The sequence below is a fragment of the Solanum verrucosum genome, unplaced genomic scaffold (genome assembly GCF_900185275.1).
Source record: "Solanum verrucosum unplaced genomic scaffold, falcon-dt-bn FXZP01000261.1, whole genome shotgun sequence".
NCBI classification, from domain to species: Eukaryota; Viridiplantae; Streptophyta; class Magnoliopsida; order Solanales; family Solanaceae; genus Solanum; species Solanum verrucosum.
The window spans coordinates 3,527,645-3,544,107 of record NW_026019969.1 but is presented as its reverse complement, the minus strand read 5'-3'; the positions used below and the strand labels follow the sequence as shown (position 1 = coordinate 3,544,107).

Genomic DNA, 16,463 nt, shown 5'->3' with positions numbered 1-16,463 from the left:
CCTACCAAACGACCCCTTAGTGTATTGGATTACCATTAGGAAATGTTGCCTAATTTGAATTGATGTGATTATTAGGGTAATAATTATCAACCTAATAATTACTCTCTCTGTCTCTAATTACTTGTCAATTTTTCATTTTTTAGTTGTTCTTAATTACTTGTTCATTTTGACAAATCAACAAAGGACAATTTTTTTTTACCTATTATATCCTCAATTAATTACTTTGGGAAATGTAGAACTTCTTGAAAACAAGTTTTTAATTCATTTACTTCATAATTAATAGGGGTAAAATGGTAAACTAACTATGTCAATAATTGTTTTCTTAATAGGTGTGTCAATTCAAAAGTGGACAATTAATTACATAATATAGTAATTATATTTTGAAAATAAAAATTAATTATTTAAAAAATTATTCAATAAGAAACTATAAAAAAAATAATATAAAAAAATTCACTATTAAAGTAAATATTTTGCTAACAAATTCAAATAGAATATATTTTTGTTTGTTTGTGTAGCTTTTGCAAAAGCAATTATATCTACAGTATTTATTTATTAAGTCAATTTTTTTACTAAAAAAACATAAATTGAAAATCAATTCTGGAGCCCTAATTTCCGACCGCCACCATTTCTCTTCTGCTCCCAAAGCTTTTTCTTCCGGCAAAAACCCTACTGGTAATTCTCCTCCAGATGAAGATTTCTTAACTTAATCTCCCAATTGACAGCCTGAAAGGATTAAAATTACGACTCTTCATTGTTTTTGCAGAAGCGAGGAGGGTTTAAAATGGACGGTAGCAGCAGCAACGCACCAGTTCAGCAGCTGACGGCGGAGGCAGCTGCACAGCTACAGGAAGGCATCGGTTTGGTGCTATCTAGATGGACTGCTCTGCAGATGGCTGTCGAGAACGAGTGGGGTGGCCGAGATACTCGTGAAAAATCCAATCAACTCAATGTTGACATTTTTTCAGCTTTTACACAATCCAAAGGTACTTCTAATTGATTAATACGCCATGAGTTTATTCAATTTATTAGGCGCTAAGTTCAAGAATTAAAAATATTTTTTTAAAAAGCATTACTTTTGGAAGAAACTGAAAAGTGAAATTGAAAAGGAGAGAGTAACATATAAAGCTAATCACAGTTGCTAATATTTCTTTGTTTCCTCCCTTGTGTTATTTGATTAAAGTATTTGTTTTTTTGTGGGTTCCTCTTTGTTTTGTTATGCAGAAAAAGTATACATGGATGATATAGAAGAAATTCTAGATGAGTTCATGATATCTCTAAATACTGAAGTCAATGATGGCAGCCTTGAGGAGGTACGGGAACCCCTTGTCGGTGTAATTTGCATTATCTTTGTTGTGCTTTTTTGCTGTTCGCCTTACTCAAAACATTGTTAGGAATGATTTCATGCAAATACTATATATATATATATATATAGTTGTTTTCATGAATATTATGAGTTCCTGTGTTTGAACTTGGATATTTAATCTTTTTGTTTAGTTTAAATATAAATTTTTTGCAGTCAGAAGTTTGAACTATTAAAGAGAAGGTATTTATTGAAGTTCTGCCTATCGTTGTTGAGTATTGTAATTCTTTGAAGAAATATGTGCTCATCCAATGAGAAACCGGAGTTTTGCTTTGCAGGTTAGAAGATTGAGCTCTAATCTATCTCTCTCTCTCAAAAAAAAAAGAGTAGAAAGATTGGGGATTTGAAACTGTAGGCTCGTCTCTCCGTCCTCAAGTGGCTTTCTATGTTTCAATACCTCATAAGGAGCAATCTGTAGATATTGAAATAACTGTTCAAGCAATCAAATTCTAGATGATGCTCGTTGGGGTTTAAGGCCCATTTACAGATTTAGAAAGTTGTGGCTGTCAAGGTTCTCTTGAGTCTTGGTTATGTCGAACAGATGATGTTAGAAGGGCCAAGACCTTTTTGTTCCCAAATCAATCAATAAATTAATTATTTCTCTATCTTGGACAAAATTGGGATCAGTTATATGAATCATTTGTAATCGCTCTGCTATATTTAGACCTAAATCATCAAATAATATCTTGTTTAGAGATTCTTTTTGTTCAGTGTGATCATGCATTTCTGTAAGGTTCTAGAGTCAAGTCTGATGTATGCTTCCATAACAATTAATATTTGTGATCTCTATCAGGTAGCAGAAAAATTGATGTATATGCATGAAGAGTGTCTGGAAGGGAATTTCAATTCAATCAAAGTGCTAAGGGAAACAAATGTTGGGAGGAAACCTGCTACATATGTCAGACAAGTAAGCATCCCTTTTTATAGGCATAAGGTTGCATAAGGTTCACTGTATCCTCTCATCTGCATAACAAATAGTGATAAAGAATAACTAGTATGTTGAGTGAGTTATTTCTATAGAAGTATTTTATGCCTCAATTCATATTCATTACAAATGAAGTCTGGGCATATCAGGTATTTGACAAAAGTAACTGTATGAGAATTGAGATGAAGGTTTGTGGGTTATGCACTTGTGTTGCTCGTTCTTAGGAAATAGGAACTTGAGAAGAACTAAAAGAGTACCTTCAAGATATGCAACCACTTTGTAACATAACAACGACAGTGCTCATTCTCACATATGAAAATGGTTGTTAAGATGTGCATGTTACATAACATGGGAGTTACATTGATCAATCTACTACTCTTTGACCCCAAATTAGTTAGGGTTCACTATATGAAAATTCTATCTGACAAGTCAACAAATCATTTTATTAATGTAAACCAACAGTAGAAAATGCTGAATATGTTCAATGCGCAAGAGTCAGGAAATCAATTCCATATCTAATTCCAGTACGGAACTGAGAAACTCTAAACAGTGTGTCTACATCATATACATCAGCCATTTGCACCACAAATATATCAAACCAAACATTTATATTTCACTCAAGGCAGTCTCTTTTTCCCCGTCAAAGTATTTTTGGTTTCTTTCACTACTCACCAGCCACTAAATACACAAAACAAGCTCTGTGATGATGTAGTTGTTCTTGGAATACACTATTTTACCTAAAACATATTCCAGATCAAGTCCCACTGCTGGTTGGTAATCTTGCAGTGAATGAGAACTCATTCGTATATGTTCATCCACGTTCGAATAAAAGTATCTCTACAAGTGTGCATACAAGTAACATTGTTAGTGTTACTTCTTAAGTTCCCTACTTTTTCAAGAGGAAATATAGGGGGATTTGTACTATATGTTGGAGAAGGTAAGGTGTATTTTATAAATAATACGGCACGAAAGCTGTACAAAATCAGCAATGGAGCACCAAAAAAAAAAAAGGAGAGACTCAGGTTGTTCTGTAGTGATTCTAGAACCTGTACCACTATTTCAACCTCATTTATATACTCCTCTTATATTATTTTTAGCAGCCCCAAAATAAATTCCCATCTCAGTATGATTCCTGTCATATCTTGACCCAATATCATTCCCAAGTGGAAAGTGCCTTGTATTGAAACTATTGCTGTCTTGAATATTGCCTGTGTAATTCATCTTTCTTCCTAACTAATTATTTGCAGGCAAATATGCTGTTAGAAAATCTCTATAATAAAGAAAGGAAATACTTTGATAGATTTAAGTGAACAATGATTGATTTTATTGCTTACTTTTCCAAAACTTTCCAGGATGCTAGTGATGACGATGACAGTAGTAATGATGGGGGTGACAGAAATGAGAACTTGGGTAATAATTCATCCGATATGGCAATTGATTCAATGGAAAGCCAGCCAAGTTTGGGTCAGGATATGATAGTTGAACCCGTGAGAAAGCAGCCAGCTGAAGTGGACCCAGACGGATGGACAACGGTATCTACAAAGCGTAACAAAGGTAGAAGGAATTAAAGCACTACAGACCCATGGGGGTAAAACAAAAGGAATTATACCCTACTACTGCAGTCCTATACAATTTTTTTGTCCCCCTTGCCTTAAAATGAAGGAATTTTGGAATATTAGTGAAATAGTATCGTAATTATTGTGATTGTAGTTTGGTTTTGCTTTCTTGTTCGTCAGCTAATTTTCTTCAGAGATACAATTATGTTATAGTGTAACAATGAATTTTTGTATTTGAGTGTTACTGGGGCATCATCATTGATGTTGCTTAATGTAATTGGTATTCCAACATTTTTCATGACAGAGTTAATGACCCCAAAAAAGAAAAATACTCCAGATTGTTCTAAGCGAACAATATAATTAATTATTCGCGCCATGCCATATGCATGCTTTGAAGCTAACCAGATATACAGATGTTAATGGCCAATCTTAATAACTTATTAGCAGTTCCCTGGTGCTTCAAAATGAAGATTGTTTCACTCTATTAGTCGTCAGATATTCATTTTTCCATGAACGAAGATTGATGCCGTTGATAATATTCATATATGTGTCTGGTACTCTCTTGCTTTTTTACCCAAAAATAGAGACTAAGAATTGCACCTGGTACCTAGTTCTGACCGTGTAACTTAGTAGGCGTTTGGCCATGCGATCCCATATCACGATATGGTATCGTGAGATGGAATGCGATTTTATGCTAATTCCATCTCATGATTCCATATCATGAGATATTTTTAATACAAAAATTGATCCACAAGTTTATATTTTGTTAAAACAACCCCACATTTATATCTACTAACCATTTATTTCATATGTATCATTACTTTTTAAAATTTATTATTCGCACCTACATAAAATTTATTATTCTCACCAACATATAGTCACTTTAACTCACACCAACCAGATTGTTAAAGTGATGAAATTTTTATGGTCTATGAGCATGAAAATATAGTTGTGGATGATATTGACCAACAAATGGCTCAAAGTAACAATGTTAGTTCGTCTTCTCGGTCAAATGATCGAGAAATGCAAGTTCAACGTGAGAAAATTGTCCGTATTATGTGGGAGGATTATATTAAAGACTAGTACACTACAATTTATGTTCAATTTTTTTAAAATTAAATTAAAGTTAGATGAAACAATTACTTAAGTGGAGAACAAATAGTTTTGTAATAATTTATTATGTGATTTTGTAAATTTTTGTTTATTTGATAAGATTGAATAAACAATTGGGGCTATTTTAATAGTTTTACAACTTATGAGATTTTTATGTTTATGAGAAAATATACAACACAAATTTTTTATATCGCATGTCCAAACAAAACTTCAATTTCATATCATGATTCCGTTTCATAATATCATATCGCATGGCGAAACGGGCCCTTAATATCCTGAATACTCTAAAACTTTTTACTTTATAGTTTTAGTGTTGATAAACTTCAAACAAAAGTCCATCTTACATTGTGTGTATTTCCGTCAGTTCTTATAGTTTTCGCTGTAATGACTGATGGATTTAGCTCGAGTTCAAGTGATAAAGTACAAGTCTCTGCTTCCACCAGCAAAATGGCTGAGAAGTTTACTATTCGAAGCATAGAGTAAAACAACCCAAAATCCTAGGATCTAATCTAAAATCACCTACACTATTGAAGCTTTTTCTTCTTGTGCTTGTTATGATCATCTAATGCTTCCTGAACATTTCGATGACCAACATCTCAAGAAGCTGAGTATGATATTTTGAGAATCACATCAAAGAGGAAAAACATGAAGATTGCAAAGATAATTAGATAACTTCACATGTCTCATAGCAAATCTTGGGTACCTACCAATGTAGATAAATATTTTGCTGAAAGGTCTAAACAGCAAAACAAAAGCTCCCAACAACTTCTATCCTATAACAATGCCAATGCAATGGCATACGGAAGGGACACAACACAAAAGCACAAAGGACTATTACTGATTTCTGGCATTCGTCCCCAACATAACCAGAAACTAGCATAAGTTAGTTTTCTCCACCAACAGTGGGGCTTAGACAAAAAGTTGATTAAAAAACAAAAGACTTGTAGTGATATACTACATAGTTTTAAAATTCATCACATTACAGAACCAGAAATTTCCTTTAGCTTAGCAGAAGAACATTGAACTGCGAACATTCTTGTGAAGCCGAGGCAATGGAGGGACTAGAACAGTACCGGCTGTTGAAATTCCACCATGGCTCGAGGTGGCCTCTGAAATTTCATCGAATTTGATAAACTGTGCCACCTGTGCTGCTGCCAAGTGGGCATAACATATAGGTGCAACTGCTCGGAAAAAAAAAAAAAGTTCATCAGATCAGCATAGTAGTAGTATGTTATGATATTCTATATCTTTAACACCTTAAAGCCAGTAAAGAATCATATTTCCAGATTATTCTTACCAACAGAGATGGCTGTGGTACTTCTCTGATACCTGCAGTCAAGTAGTAGAAAAGATAAATAAAATCTCTCAAGGAAGGATTTAACAAGTAGTAGCATACATTCATAGAAGGAGATTGCTTGCTTGCTTACACATAAGACAATGAATGGACCAGCTCTTGCATGTCATCTGCTGAGAATCCAATTTCATCATGCAGAATATGGTAGTGTGTAGGTCTTGTTGTTCCCTGAATAGCAAAAAGATGACAGAAGCTCATCATAGAAGCAACTAAATATGAATTGCAGAGCAGACTCAGAAAAGGGATTTGCAAACTCACAATAGGTCCAGCATGAGCACACATGTAGAAGTCATTGGTCTTTGGATGGCAAACTGCATTGTCAATCACAGTCCCTGGCATAGGAAGATATTTCAAGGAAGTTTCTACAGAATCAATCAATCAATCAATCAAATCATACTCCACTAACAACACAAGCTAGGTAGCTAAAACTACAAACCAGGAGGAACATTATCCGGTGAGTTGGTCTGGAAAAATCTTGTGTGGTGGTTCTTTTGTGCAACAATGACAGTGAACTTTGGAGACCAATCTTCTTCCAGATGATTACAGGCCTAGAGAATACAGTCGTATTTTGTGATCAGAAAGAGATTAGGTTTCAGGGAAAAACTAAGCTGCAGTTACTGCAGATTCAAACCTCGATAATCTGATTGAGCTCAATGTTAATGACTTGGTTGAACTGGGACTCACTTACTCCATCTCTGTACATCAGAGACAACTTTATCATTAGCAATGATTACCTTTTAATGTGCAGTAATTAGAAGAAACCAAAAAAATATTACATAAGAAACAGGTTTACTGAAATTATACCTGAAGATGATGATATGCTCAGGTTTCACATTTTTTGAACTAACATAGAAGTCCCTGAGCAGCTCCCTGGAAACAGGACAAACTCCTTAAGCAACAAAATGTATACAAAAAAAATGTCTAACCACAAACAGCTACATTGAGTCAGCAACTACCTGAAAAGGCCCTCATCTTCGGTATCTGATACTTTCTTGAACAGAGAATCTATCATTTCCAGCTTTGGTGACTGTGTACAAACAGCTGCTCGATAGCGTGAAATGAAGGGCCATTGTCTAGAGCTGACCACCTGGTGATCTCAAATCCATAAAGTCAGTGACAGTCTAAGACCAAGAGAAGTAAGCAGAGTATAAAATGAGCAATAATCTTTTACTACCGCTGCAATAGATGGAGCATCTGCTCGTCCAGGTGAGCCATGAGAGACATCCATCCCAATAATGATAGTGGGGACTTTGGAAATCTGAGGTAGTGTAGGAGCAAGCTCTGTAGTCAAAAAGGAATTCATGCCGCCCAGCTGCAAAGAAGCACCAGATATGAAATAAGTGTTTAATCAATCAGGAGTCCCTAATAATTGTTGTAAAAACTGTCAATTCAAATCTTGCCTTTGCATTGATTTTCAGGAGCACATTGGTAAGGTACTGATCATTGATCTTTGTAGGAGCAATGCACTGTGTAACAATTCCAAGATCAGCTAAATTCCTTTTCTTCCAGGGGCCTTCAGTATGGAAAATTACCAGGAAAAAGACAATTAAAAAATATATTCCAACCATTATTATTAAAAATAATAATTAAATATAAGATCCTGAAGAAACCAAGATTAGTTGGTTCTAAGGCAACAACCATAAAGGTCAGAGTTCTTTCTCTCTGGAAGAATGCATAGAAGGAACTGAGGTGGAGCTGGAAGTTTTGATTTCAATTCTTCTAACATTTTCTCAACTCTCACAGGAGCAGGATTTCGCCTGTACTGCTGATTCTCCTCAAAGATATGCTGAAATGGTGGATTGATGAACTGCATTGGTGATGTAACACGTTAATGATGCAGAAAAATAATTTTACACAAACACACACGCATATATTGCACCCCAGAGTTGGAAAGGTACTTACAATTCCTTTCATTTTCCCACACCTTTGTAGATCTATACAAAGCTTACGAACATCACAACGGGCAGAAAAGTTCACAGCTGCCCAACGCTCAAGTTTGACCGGTTCAACCAATCGCTATATTGGGAAGACTCAAATTAAAGGATGAGCATCGACTAATCATGAGGAGAAAGTAAAAAATGATACTACCTTCTGGTTAAAATTCCATCTTCCATTTCTAGGAAACAAGTCTTGATCGTCCCCACCCTCAACTGTAGTAAAAGTAATAAGAAATGTGAAGTCTTGTCAGTCATATATACTGTACAAACTCGAAGTCTATAATCCACAGTGCAACCTGAGAAACATTTGGCAATTCAAAGTGACAAGAGAACAACAACAGCGGTACATTGAACATTGACTGTGTCACCTTTGGAGTTGGCAAGATACGACCATCAACTTGAGTAAACTGATCATTGATTGAAATTCCAGCAGACCCAAGAAGAGGGTCAGCCTTATAGTTGCTGGTCTTTAGAGCCTGCATGTTTACATGATGGTGAAATGCATAGCTTTTATGAAATGAGGACAAGCTACAATTGATTCAAGAGCTTACATCAGTCAATGTTCTCATCCTTTCTTGGGGCTTTTGTCGGGATTTTTCTACAAGGGAAGCTCTTTGTAGATTGGACAGGGCCTTGGTGTAGCGTTGCAGAGACACCAGAGAGCATAGCTGACAAGACAAGGAAAAACTGTGATGTCACAACCTTAAAAGTAGCATATTAGCAGGTGTTAGCTGTCTAGTACCTCAAGAGGAATAAATGTTGGGTGCTTTGGTTTCCCAACGTTAATGCAAGGAAAATCTCCAGAATATTGTAAAGGAATACGGCGATGATGAGTGAAATAATCATAAACAGACGTCTCAACCTCTTGCATTCCCCCATCCCCATTTTTCTGCTTTAACGTGAAACTGAAATGCAAAAAAAAATGAGATTGAATATGTGCTTGATATCAAATCAGTCCAGAAAATGTGAAAAGGCAAAATGGATTCATAATGAACAAACTGACGTCTGCTCTCTGCAAGGCTTATCACTGAGGCCGGTGATTTTGTATTCCCTATTTGAAGGGCTGGCCTTGATCCTCAGACTCTTCAGCATCCTCTTTGCCTGGACAGAGGAGCAAATATGAAAGTTTAGAAGTTACAGTTGCAAGGAAAAGAGAATAAGTACTAGTTACCTTGGACCAATCAATCTGGTAAGGATCTTTTGCATTTTGATTGGCAAGAAGGAAATCTATCACTGCCCCTGGCTTCACAATCATTGTGGTTGACACATCTGCAAATTAAAAAACCATAATATAGTGATACGGGGGTGAGAAAATGTAGTGATTTTCTGGATAACAATTTACCCATGTTCAATGAAAGGCCTCCCTGCGTGGCCCGGAAGCTTGCATGGAAACCTCGGCATCCTGAAACTCCTCCACCAAGATCAACAAAGTTTCGAGGCTCATTGTGAAAAAAAGACTGGCGCACAATAAGGCAGCCCCTGTAACGAAAAACCACACGAGTTTTAAAAAACCAGAATAAGTTATCACTTATCAAAGCAGAAAAATAAGCAATTCCATACCGTTTGGCAGCATGCTGCCTCAGAATTATGTCAAGCACTCTCACTGCCTCTTGATACTGTTCAGAATCTTGTCCCCGGAGTGCATTTGCAATGGCTTGCATTGGTATTTTTGCAGCATACTTAATTACCACTTTGTATGCCTTTGACCATGGCTGCTTCTTTGATCTTTTCCTATCAACATCACTTGGGCTCCCTCCAGGGCTGCCTCGAGTAGTTCTGTACACATGAAGCAAACTTTAGCTGATAAATACCATTGGATTATATTACAACAAAAGCATATAATAGAAATGCACAAAGAAATTTAGCACTACTGCACCTAGATGAAGAGACATCCTCCAGGACAACATCAAACTCAAACTTGTTCCCAGGCAGTGCACCAATAGTGAACAAGCTCTTCTCCCCATCATAAGCAAAGTCTTTGCCAGCTAGCTCCATTGAATAAGTTTGGTGGACCTTGTCAAGGATTTTTCGTCCAATTCCTTTCACCTCTACGGGGTTTCCATCTTCATAATTTATAGCAACCTGAGGCAATAATGATCATTATTATCTAGTGTAGTTTTAAATATATCAAGCCAAACACATAGCATTGCACATTGTAGTTAGCTCAATGAAATTGAATGCAATGTGAATAGATGAAAGCTTACACTATAGTGGAAGAAGTGCCCATCAGAGTTGTTCATCCCTACTTTGAAATGGTTGGTGAGTAGGCGAATCTTCTGTCCCTTTGACCCAGTTCCTTGTCGAGCCATAGGAAGACGGTCTGATTTTGTTGCTGTACCTTCATCTTTTGAAGAGGCCATTTGTAATAACCTAGGACCAAAGGAAATATACTCAATTCATTGATTTATTCAGAGAAGGTTAAAGCAACAGTAATGGAATTGTAAGTGCCATTAGCTTTATAAAATGTTACAGCATCATCTTTCAAGTGGGAAAACACATAGATATAATCAACTCTGCTTTATTTATCCGGTCACTCAGCATACATGTATGTGCATACACGTAGAGGCACATAACATAGACCAAAGAAATGAAACATGAATAACAGAGGGACTTAAGCTGAAATGAAATGAGAATAGGACATTCAAACATGAATAACAGACTATTACCTACCAATTAACCATCTATATGGTTGATCATTAGCATACAAATTTACATTGGCTAAAGAGTGCCACAACAAACAAATTATGAAAACCATACTACAAATATTTTTCCTACTTTAATCGTATATCTATAAGAATTATTTACATCAGTGCAGAATAATACCTAGTAAAGAACCATGACAACATCCCCAAGAAAAAACAGAAAGAAGATGCTAAAATAAAGAGCCAAAAAAGGATTTAGACTTTGGGGAAAAAAAAAGAGAAATTAGTAGCATAATGATGGTTCTTTGAATAATTACTAGTTGTCATCTAGGTCTCAGGAAATTAACTGCAATAAATCTGGAACTACGAAATCTCTATAGAACATGCTACAAATGGTTCTCTATCATATGCAGCTCAAGCAAGGGCAAACTGCAGATAGTAAATACAAGAAGAATAACATCGTACAAAGTACACTATTGAATTATATTTGGATTGTGGAAGGCCTTCAAAGAGTTTAATAAAGGTAGTGGACTATTCCACTAGTCATGTTAAGGTTTTGAGTTTGATCCTTAGATTCGCACACGCGAAGAGACATGATTATACATTCAAATTAACAAAAATGCACCATTTCAAACAACTTAAACTTTTAGATTAGCTAGGCACATCTTGCAATATTGTGGTAACAGAAAGATTCAAATGACACACAGTAGTATCCAATTTTCAGACAAAGGGAAAAATATTAAACCACAACATACAGTAAAACTCCAGAAAAAATGACTAGAACATAAGAAGAGTACAACTCTTTAGACCCTTTCTCCAAAAGAACAAGTAAATAAAAATTTAAGCTTAGTTAGTAAGAAAGGACCATATAAATGAGAATTTAGAAACTAACAAAAACACTCCAGAACATGAAGCAGCAACTACAGAATACCTCATGAAGTCATACATGCATAGCAAACATGATTTACCTAATCAGCATTTTAATTTTCCTTATGATTCCATTCAACAAATACAGTATATTCCAACTCTTCAACTAAAGATTATTAACACATACATGTAGAGTAAAAATAAAAAGTATCTCAATGTATTAATAAGGAGAAACAGAGAGGGAAAGGATATACATTGCAAGTAGACCCTCTTTTTCACCTTCTAAAATCAGACCTTAAAACCTCTGCAAACAGCTAAGAAAAATGAATTATTCAAATTTTATTTGCCTTTGTAAGTAAAGATAAAACCATATCCCTATTCCACTTTTATGCAAAAAGAACTAGAGGACAAATATATCCTTTTTTTGGCAAATCTTTTAGTAAGTGCACCTTCATTTTACAAATGACTAGTATAATTATTAATTTGTACAAAGAAAACAAATCAGGATGCATTGCTATTTAGGGGAGTGGAAATTATCTTTATTGCTGGAGTTGCAGTAGTGGACCAAAAAGAGCTAAGAATTTCATTTTTGGCAAACAAACTCAGAGCACATGGGCTGGACTAGGAGGTTGACTAAACAGATACTCCATTAATGAAGAGCTAAAGACACACACAACTCAACATGCAGAAGTAAAATAAATCAGATCATATGAATCAAAGCAAGAAAAAAACAAATATTCTTTCACCTTACAAATACTGTGTTATATACATATATGAATCAACATAAATACCAAGAAACACATATTCAGAGAGCAAAACAAAATCACCATACAGAAGAGAGAGTACTTTGTAAGTAATGGTAGAACAAAAATCTTTTATAAGGATAAGCAGATGGCTAATTACTATAAAAGGCCACAAAACTTTACTACAACAATAAATAATGTAGAAATATTGAGATTGATAACAGCTCCTAAGAAATTAAAAGCACTTTTTTCCTTTTCTGGCTGATTAATAATGGTTTCTTTTCAAAACCCTTTTACCCAAAACGGAAAACGAAACGATTTCCAATGCTATGGGTTACTGTAAAAGTGAAACAGACATGGAAGACCAAGCAACAAAAGATCAAAAAGCCATTATATTCAAAACCTTCACATACTACAGTGATATCTTGCGTAACCATAAAAAAATCTTTCTTCAAAACCCCATATTGTATACAAAAAAAAACAGAAAATCTTTCAAGAAACACAGCATATTGTAAACAAACTAAAAACAAGAACCTCAGACGAACAAAAAACAAGAAAAATTATCAAGAAACAGAGCATAATGTGTACAAACTAAAAACAAGAAAACCTATCAAGAAACAACAGAGCATATTGTATACCATCAAAAAAAACAAGAAAAATCAAGAAACAGAGCATAATATAGTATGCAAAAAAAAAAACAAGAAATTTATAAAGAACACAAAAACCCATATAAAGAAACGCCCAGCTCATGAAAACCCATATATTGTATATACAAAGCAAGAAAAACCATCAAAACACATACACAAAGAGAAACAGAGCATAATATAGTATACAAACAAAAAACAAGAAATTTATCAACAACACAAAAACCCATATAAAGAAACACCCATCTCATGAAAACCCCATACATTGTATATTCAAAGCAAGAAAAACCATCAAAATACATACACAAAGAGAACCAGAGAAGGAGAAAAAACCTTAGAAATCTCAGAACGATAGAAAAAAAAAAATGTTGCTTACTACAAAAGGTATGCAAGGTATGTATATATATGTATATATTGCGGTTGTGGGGTAGCAACAGAAGTACCCTATTGGCACACACTGCGTCTGCTGCTGCTGCTGCAGTGACTAGTAGTAGTACTAGTATTATTATACCGTATTTTGAGTGGTGAAAAAGCCGTACGGACGAGGCCCACCTCTCTCTCTCTCCGTGTCTTTTTTCCTTATATATATTTCACTGAATATGTTATTATTGTTAATGAGTGTGGTGTTAATGTATCTTGAATTAAAATTTCATTAAAAATAAGGGATATAGTTTAGAAAGAATATCATAAGTTAAAGTTAATAAATTTAATAAATGAAAATAAATTTATTCTAAAGTTAAACTTTCCTTCAAGAAGCTAAGTAACAAGTAATTTAGCTAAGGAATACATACTTATCTACGCTCAATATTTACGCTAAATCAAGTAATTTAACTTGAGAAGTTAAAATAAAAGTATATGTGCACGCCATTTAATTATGATTAAGTGATAAATGCATGTGTCACCAATCTGCTGTAAACATTTAGATCATGTAGTAAAATATGATGCTATTATGCAAAACCACTTATTTCTTCACCAAAAAATAGACCAAATACTTTTATTCTCTAAAATATTATTATTATTTTCTCAAAAGTACTTCTGAACTCTCAAAAGTTTTCCCAAAAAGAATAGTACTTTAACTTCTTGGGGTTTCTTCTTGACATAAAATAATGTTAGAAAGGACAAAAAAAATATCACATCTTAAATAATTATTTGAAAATCAGATAAGTCTATGAGTTGGAAGAAGTTGCTTAATTTGGAAAGAATTTTTTGGTAAGATAATTGGGCCCTTTAGATAATGTGACATAAAATAGCTCAAAATCACATGAAATATTAAGAGAAGTGCATCCAAAAATAAATCAATAAACACTTTGGAATCTATGAAGCCCAATATCTCAATAAGTCATACAACTAATCCTTTGAGAGTGTTTTCAAACTTACTTCCAATCAAGGGAAAATGGGATTTTTTTAAAAAAAAAAATTTAAAAATACCCCTCAATTATATATACAATTATAATTTTGATTCTTGTGATATTTAATTAAGAATGTTTTTTTTAAGACTGAACTGGAATGTCGTCAAAAGAAATTCAGTATTTTGTAACGAAATTAATATAAAAATTGAAGTCAATTTTTCCAAACTGATAAAATCTGGTTGACGAACTTTCCACCTCCAAGAAAAAACATTTTGATCTCCTATCCTGAATGTCAAGTATAACTCATACAATCTATCTTTTGGGGCGTATAAAGATTCTTTCGATCTAGTTACTCTTCTTCGGGGTGGAATGAAAGATTTTTACCAAATGAGTTTTTGGTCCCTTGTGGCTGAATGAGGATGGATAAGCAGGAGGGAATTCCTATGGTTAGATTAATTGGCCAAGAAGGTTTGGAGATTTCTACTACGATGATTGAAAAATCTTTTACTATGGTGGAAAAAAGACAAGTGGGATGAGAGCAAAGTAAATTCTACGCGTAATATTTCAAATACATTAAAAATTATATTATTGATAAATATGACGTATAGGTAATTAAGTAATGAAATAATTAATATTATGATAAACTTGTAAATATTCTCAAGAGAATTTACTAATAGTTGATGGATTTGGGGTCGTTTGATCGGGAACAAATTATCGCAGGATTAATTATCTTGAGATAACTTATCTCACCATGTATATGAGATAATTTACCTCATCGCTATGGTATAAATAGTGGGATAAGTTATCTCAAACATGACAATCAAATAAGACACTAAAATTTTATCCCAAAATTAGTAATATATAAATAGTTTAAGGAGTAGATTCTTAATGTTAGATTAGTTAGAGAAAATTATTAAATTTCATATTTATACTCTGCAGAAGTTTAAGAGACTTTATAATGATGGATAAGTCAAGTCAAATCAAATAAAGGGGGGTGGAATGACAGTTTAATTTGTCAAAACAATTACTGAAGTCACTGAAAGAAAAAATAAAATTTGATTTATTTATATTTCAATTCAAATTTTGAAAGAAAAATTGTTTTTTTTTTTAAATAAAAAAAAATTTACTTTCTCTATCTAGTGAAGCAACCATGCTATTAAAATTGACTCTTATTTTACCTTTTTACCTAATTTGACCCACTCTGTATGTAACTTGAATAATTTCCATTTCTTAGCCAATATTAAAGACTTATTTCTATTTTTTTTCTTTAATTTCTTATTTAGTTTTATGCGGGGTAGAAAATAAAATAACTAATACTCACATAGTTAATATCTGCATAACTAAAACTTGTTTACTAATACCTATATTATTCTAACAAGCTATCATCAGCGGCAAACACCAAACTAGCTGAAGAGAATGCCACGTCTACTATATTTACATAAAAAGTAATTATAACCAAATGTAAATAATATAATTTTTCGCTCAACTTCACTCCGCCCTAGCTACCAAACGACATTATTTTCACACCAAATTAAATTTCATTGTCACTATTATTTGTTTCACTTCTAATCTAAAATCTTTCATATTTAATTAAACGTTAACTAAGAAGAAAAGTTCTTCTAGTTTATTAGTTGTTTAGATCGAATGTTATAACACCAAGAAGAGTTCAAAACTTAGATTTGAGTTAAATTTCATAAGAGACTCAAGAAAAGACTGAGTCAACTTTGTATAACAATGTATATATGTGTATCAACACTTTTTATATATTATTATACACATTTTAACACCTATAAATATATAATGTATGTGTCTTGTATATAACCGTTTGAGATTCGGGATAAAATAGAATATCTAGGATTAAATCTGAGATTAGATCTATACTAAATTTGGTGGGTTAAATTAGCCTAGGACTATAATCAGAATAATTTAGTTCGTGTGTCAAATGATAATCTATAAGTCTCCATGGATAATCT

At 33.7% G+C, this 16,463-nt stretch overlaps 2 protein-coding genes across 2 annotated transcripts; one reads left to right on the top strand and one right to left on the bottom strand.

Annotated features, from left to right (window-relative positions):
• Positions 1 to 591: 591 nt before the first annotated feature.
• On the top strand, positions 592 to 4,356 carry LOC125815624 (uncharacterized). Its single transcript, XM_049495144.1, has 5 exons — positions 592 to 672; positions 764 to 983; positions 1,222 to 1,310; positions 2,154 to 2,267; positions 3,638 to 4,356. The coding sequence occupies exons 2-5, from the start codon at positions 782 to 784 to the stop codon at positions 3,851 to 3,853; spliced, it is 621 nt and encodes a 206-aa protein (XP_049351101.1). The 5' UTR covers positions 592 to 672; positions 764 to 781; the 3' UTR covers positions 3,854 to 4,356.
• Positions 4,357 to 5,828: 1,472 nt separating this feature from the next.
• LOC125815636 (protein argonaute 4A-like) lies at positions 5,829 to 12,107 on the bottom strand. The gene is made up of 23 exons (XM_049495157.1): positions 12,009 to 12,107; positions 10,450 to 10,615; positions 10,122 to 10,327; positions 9,806 to 10,021; positions 9,588 to 9,724; positions 9,417 to 9,514; positions 9,249 to 9,346; positions 8,988 to 9,150; positions 8,797 to 8,913; positions 8,614 to 8,721; positions 8,397 to 8,453; positions 8,211 to 8,324; positions 7,947 to 8,115; positions 7,709 to 7,821; positions 7,483 to 7,620; positions 7,265 to 7,395; positions 7,113 to 7,178; positions 6,940 to 7,003; positions 6,745 to 6,856; positions 6,567 to 6,640; positions 6,382 to 6,476; positions 6,252 to 6,283; positions 5,829 to 6,135 (listed from the first exon to the last, which is right to left on the bottom strand). Coding segments are annotated over exons 1-23 (2,652 nt in total). The 5' UTR covers positions 12,011 to 12,107; the 3' UTR covers positions 5,829 to 5,959.
• Positions 12,108 to 16,463: the final 4,356 nt, after the last annotated feature.

Excerpts from the sequence above, each read along its gene's own strand:
- LOC125815624 (XM_049495144.1), top strand. The coding sequence starts at position 782 with ATGGACGGTAGCAGCAGCAACGCACCAGTTCAGCAGCTGACGGCGGAG. Across the intron at positions 984-1,221 it reads AGCTTTTACACAATCCAAAG|AAAAAGTATACATGGATGAT; the intron begins GTACTTCTAATT and ends TTTGTTATGCAG. Across the intron at positions 2,268-3,637 it reads CTGCTACATATGTCAGACAA|GATGCTAGTGATGACGATGA; the intron begins GTAAGCATCCCT and ends AAAACTTTCCAG.
- LOC125815636 (XM_049495157.1), bottom strand. Across the intron at positions 10,022-10,121 it reads GAGGATGTCTCTTCATCTAG|AACTACTCGAGGCAGCCCTG; the intron begins GTGCAGTAGTGC and ends TCATGTGTACAG. Across the intron at positions 6,857-6,939 it reads AGCTCAATCAGATTATCGAG|GCCTGTAATCATCTGGAAGA; the intron begins GTTTGAATCTGC and ends TGTATTCTCTAG.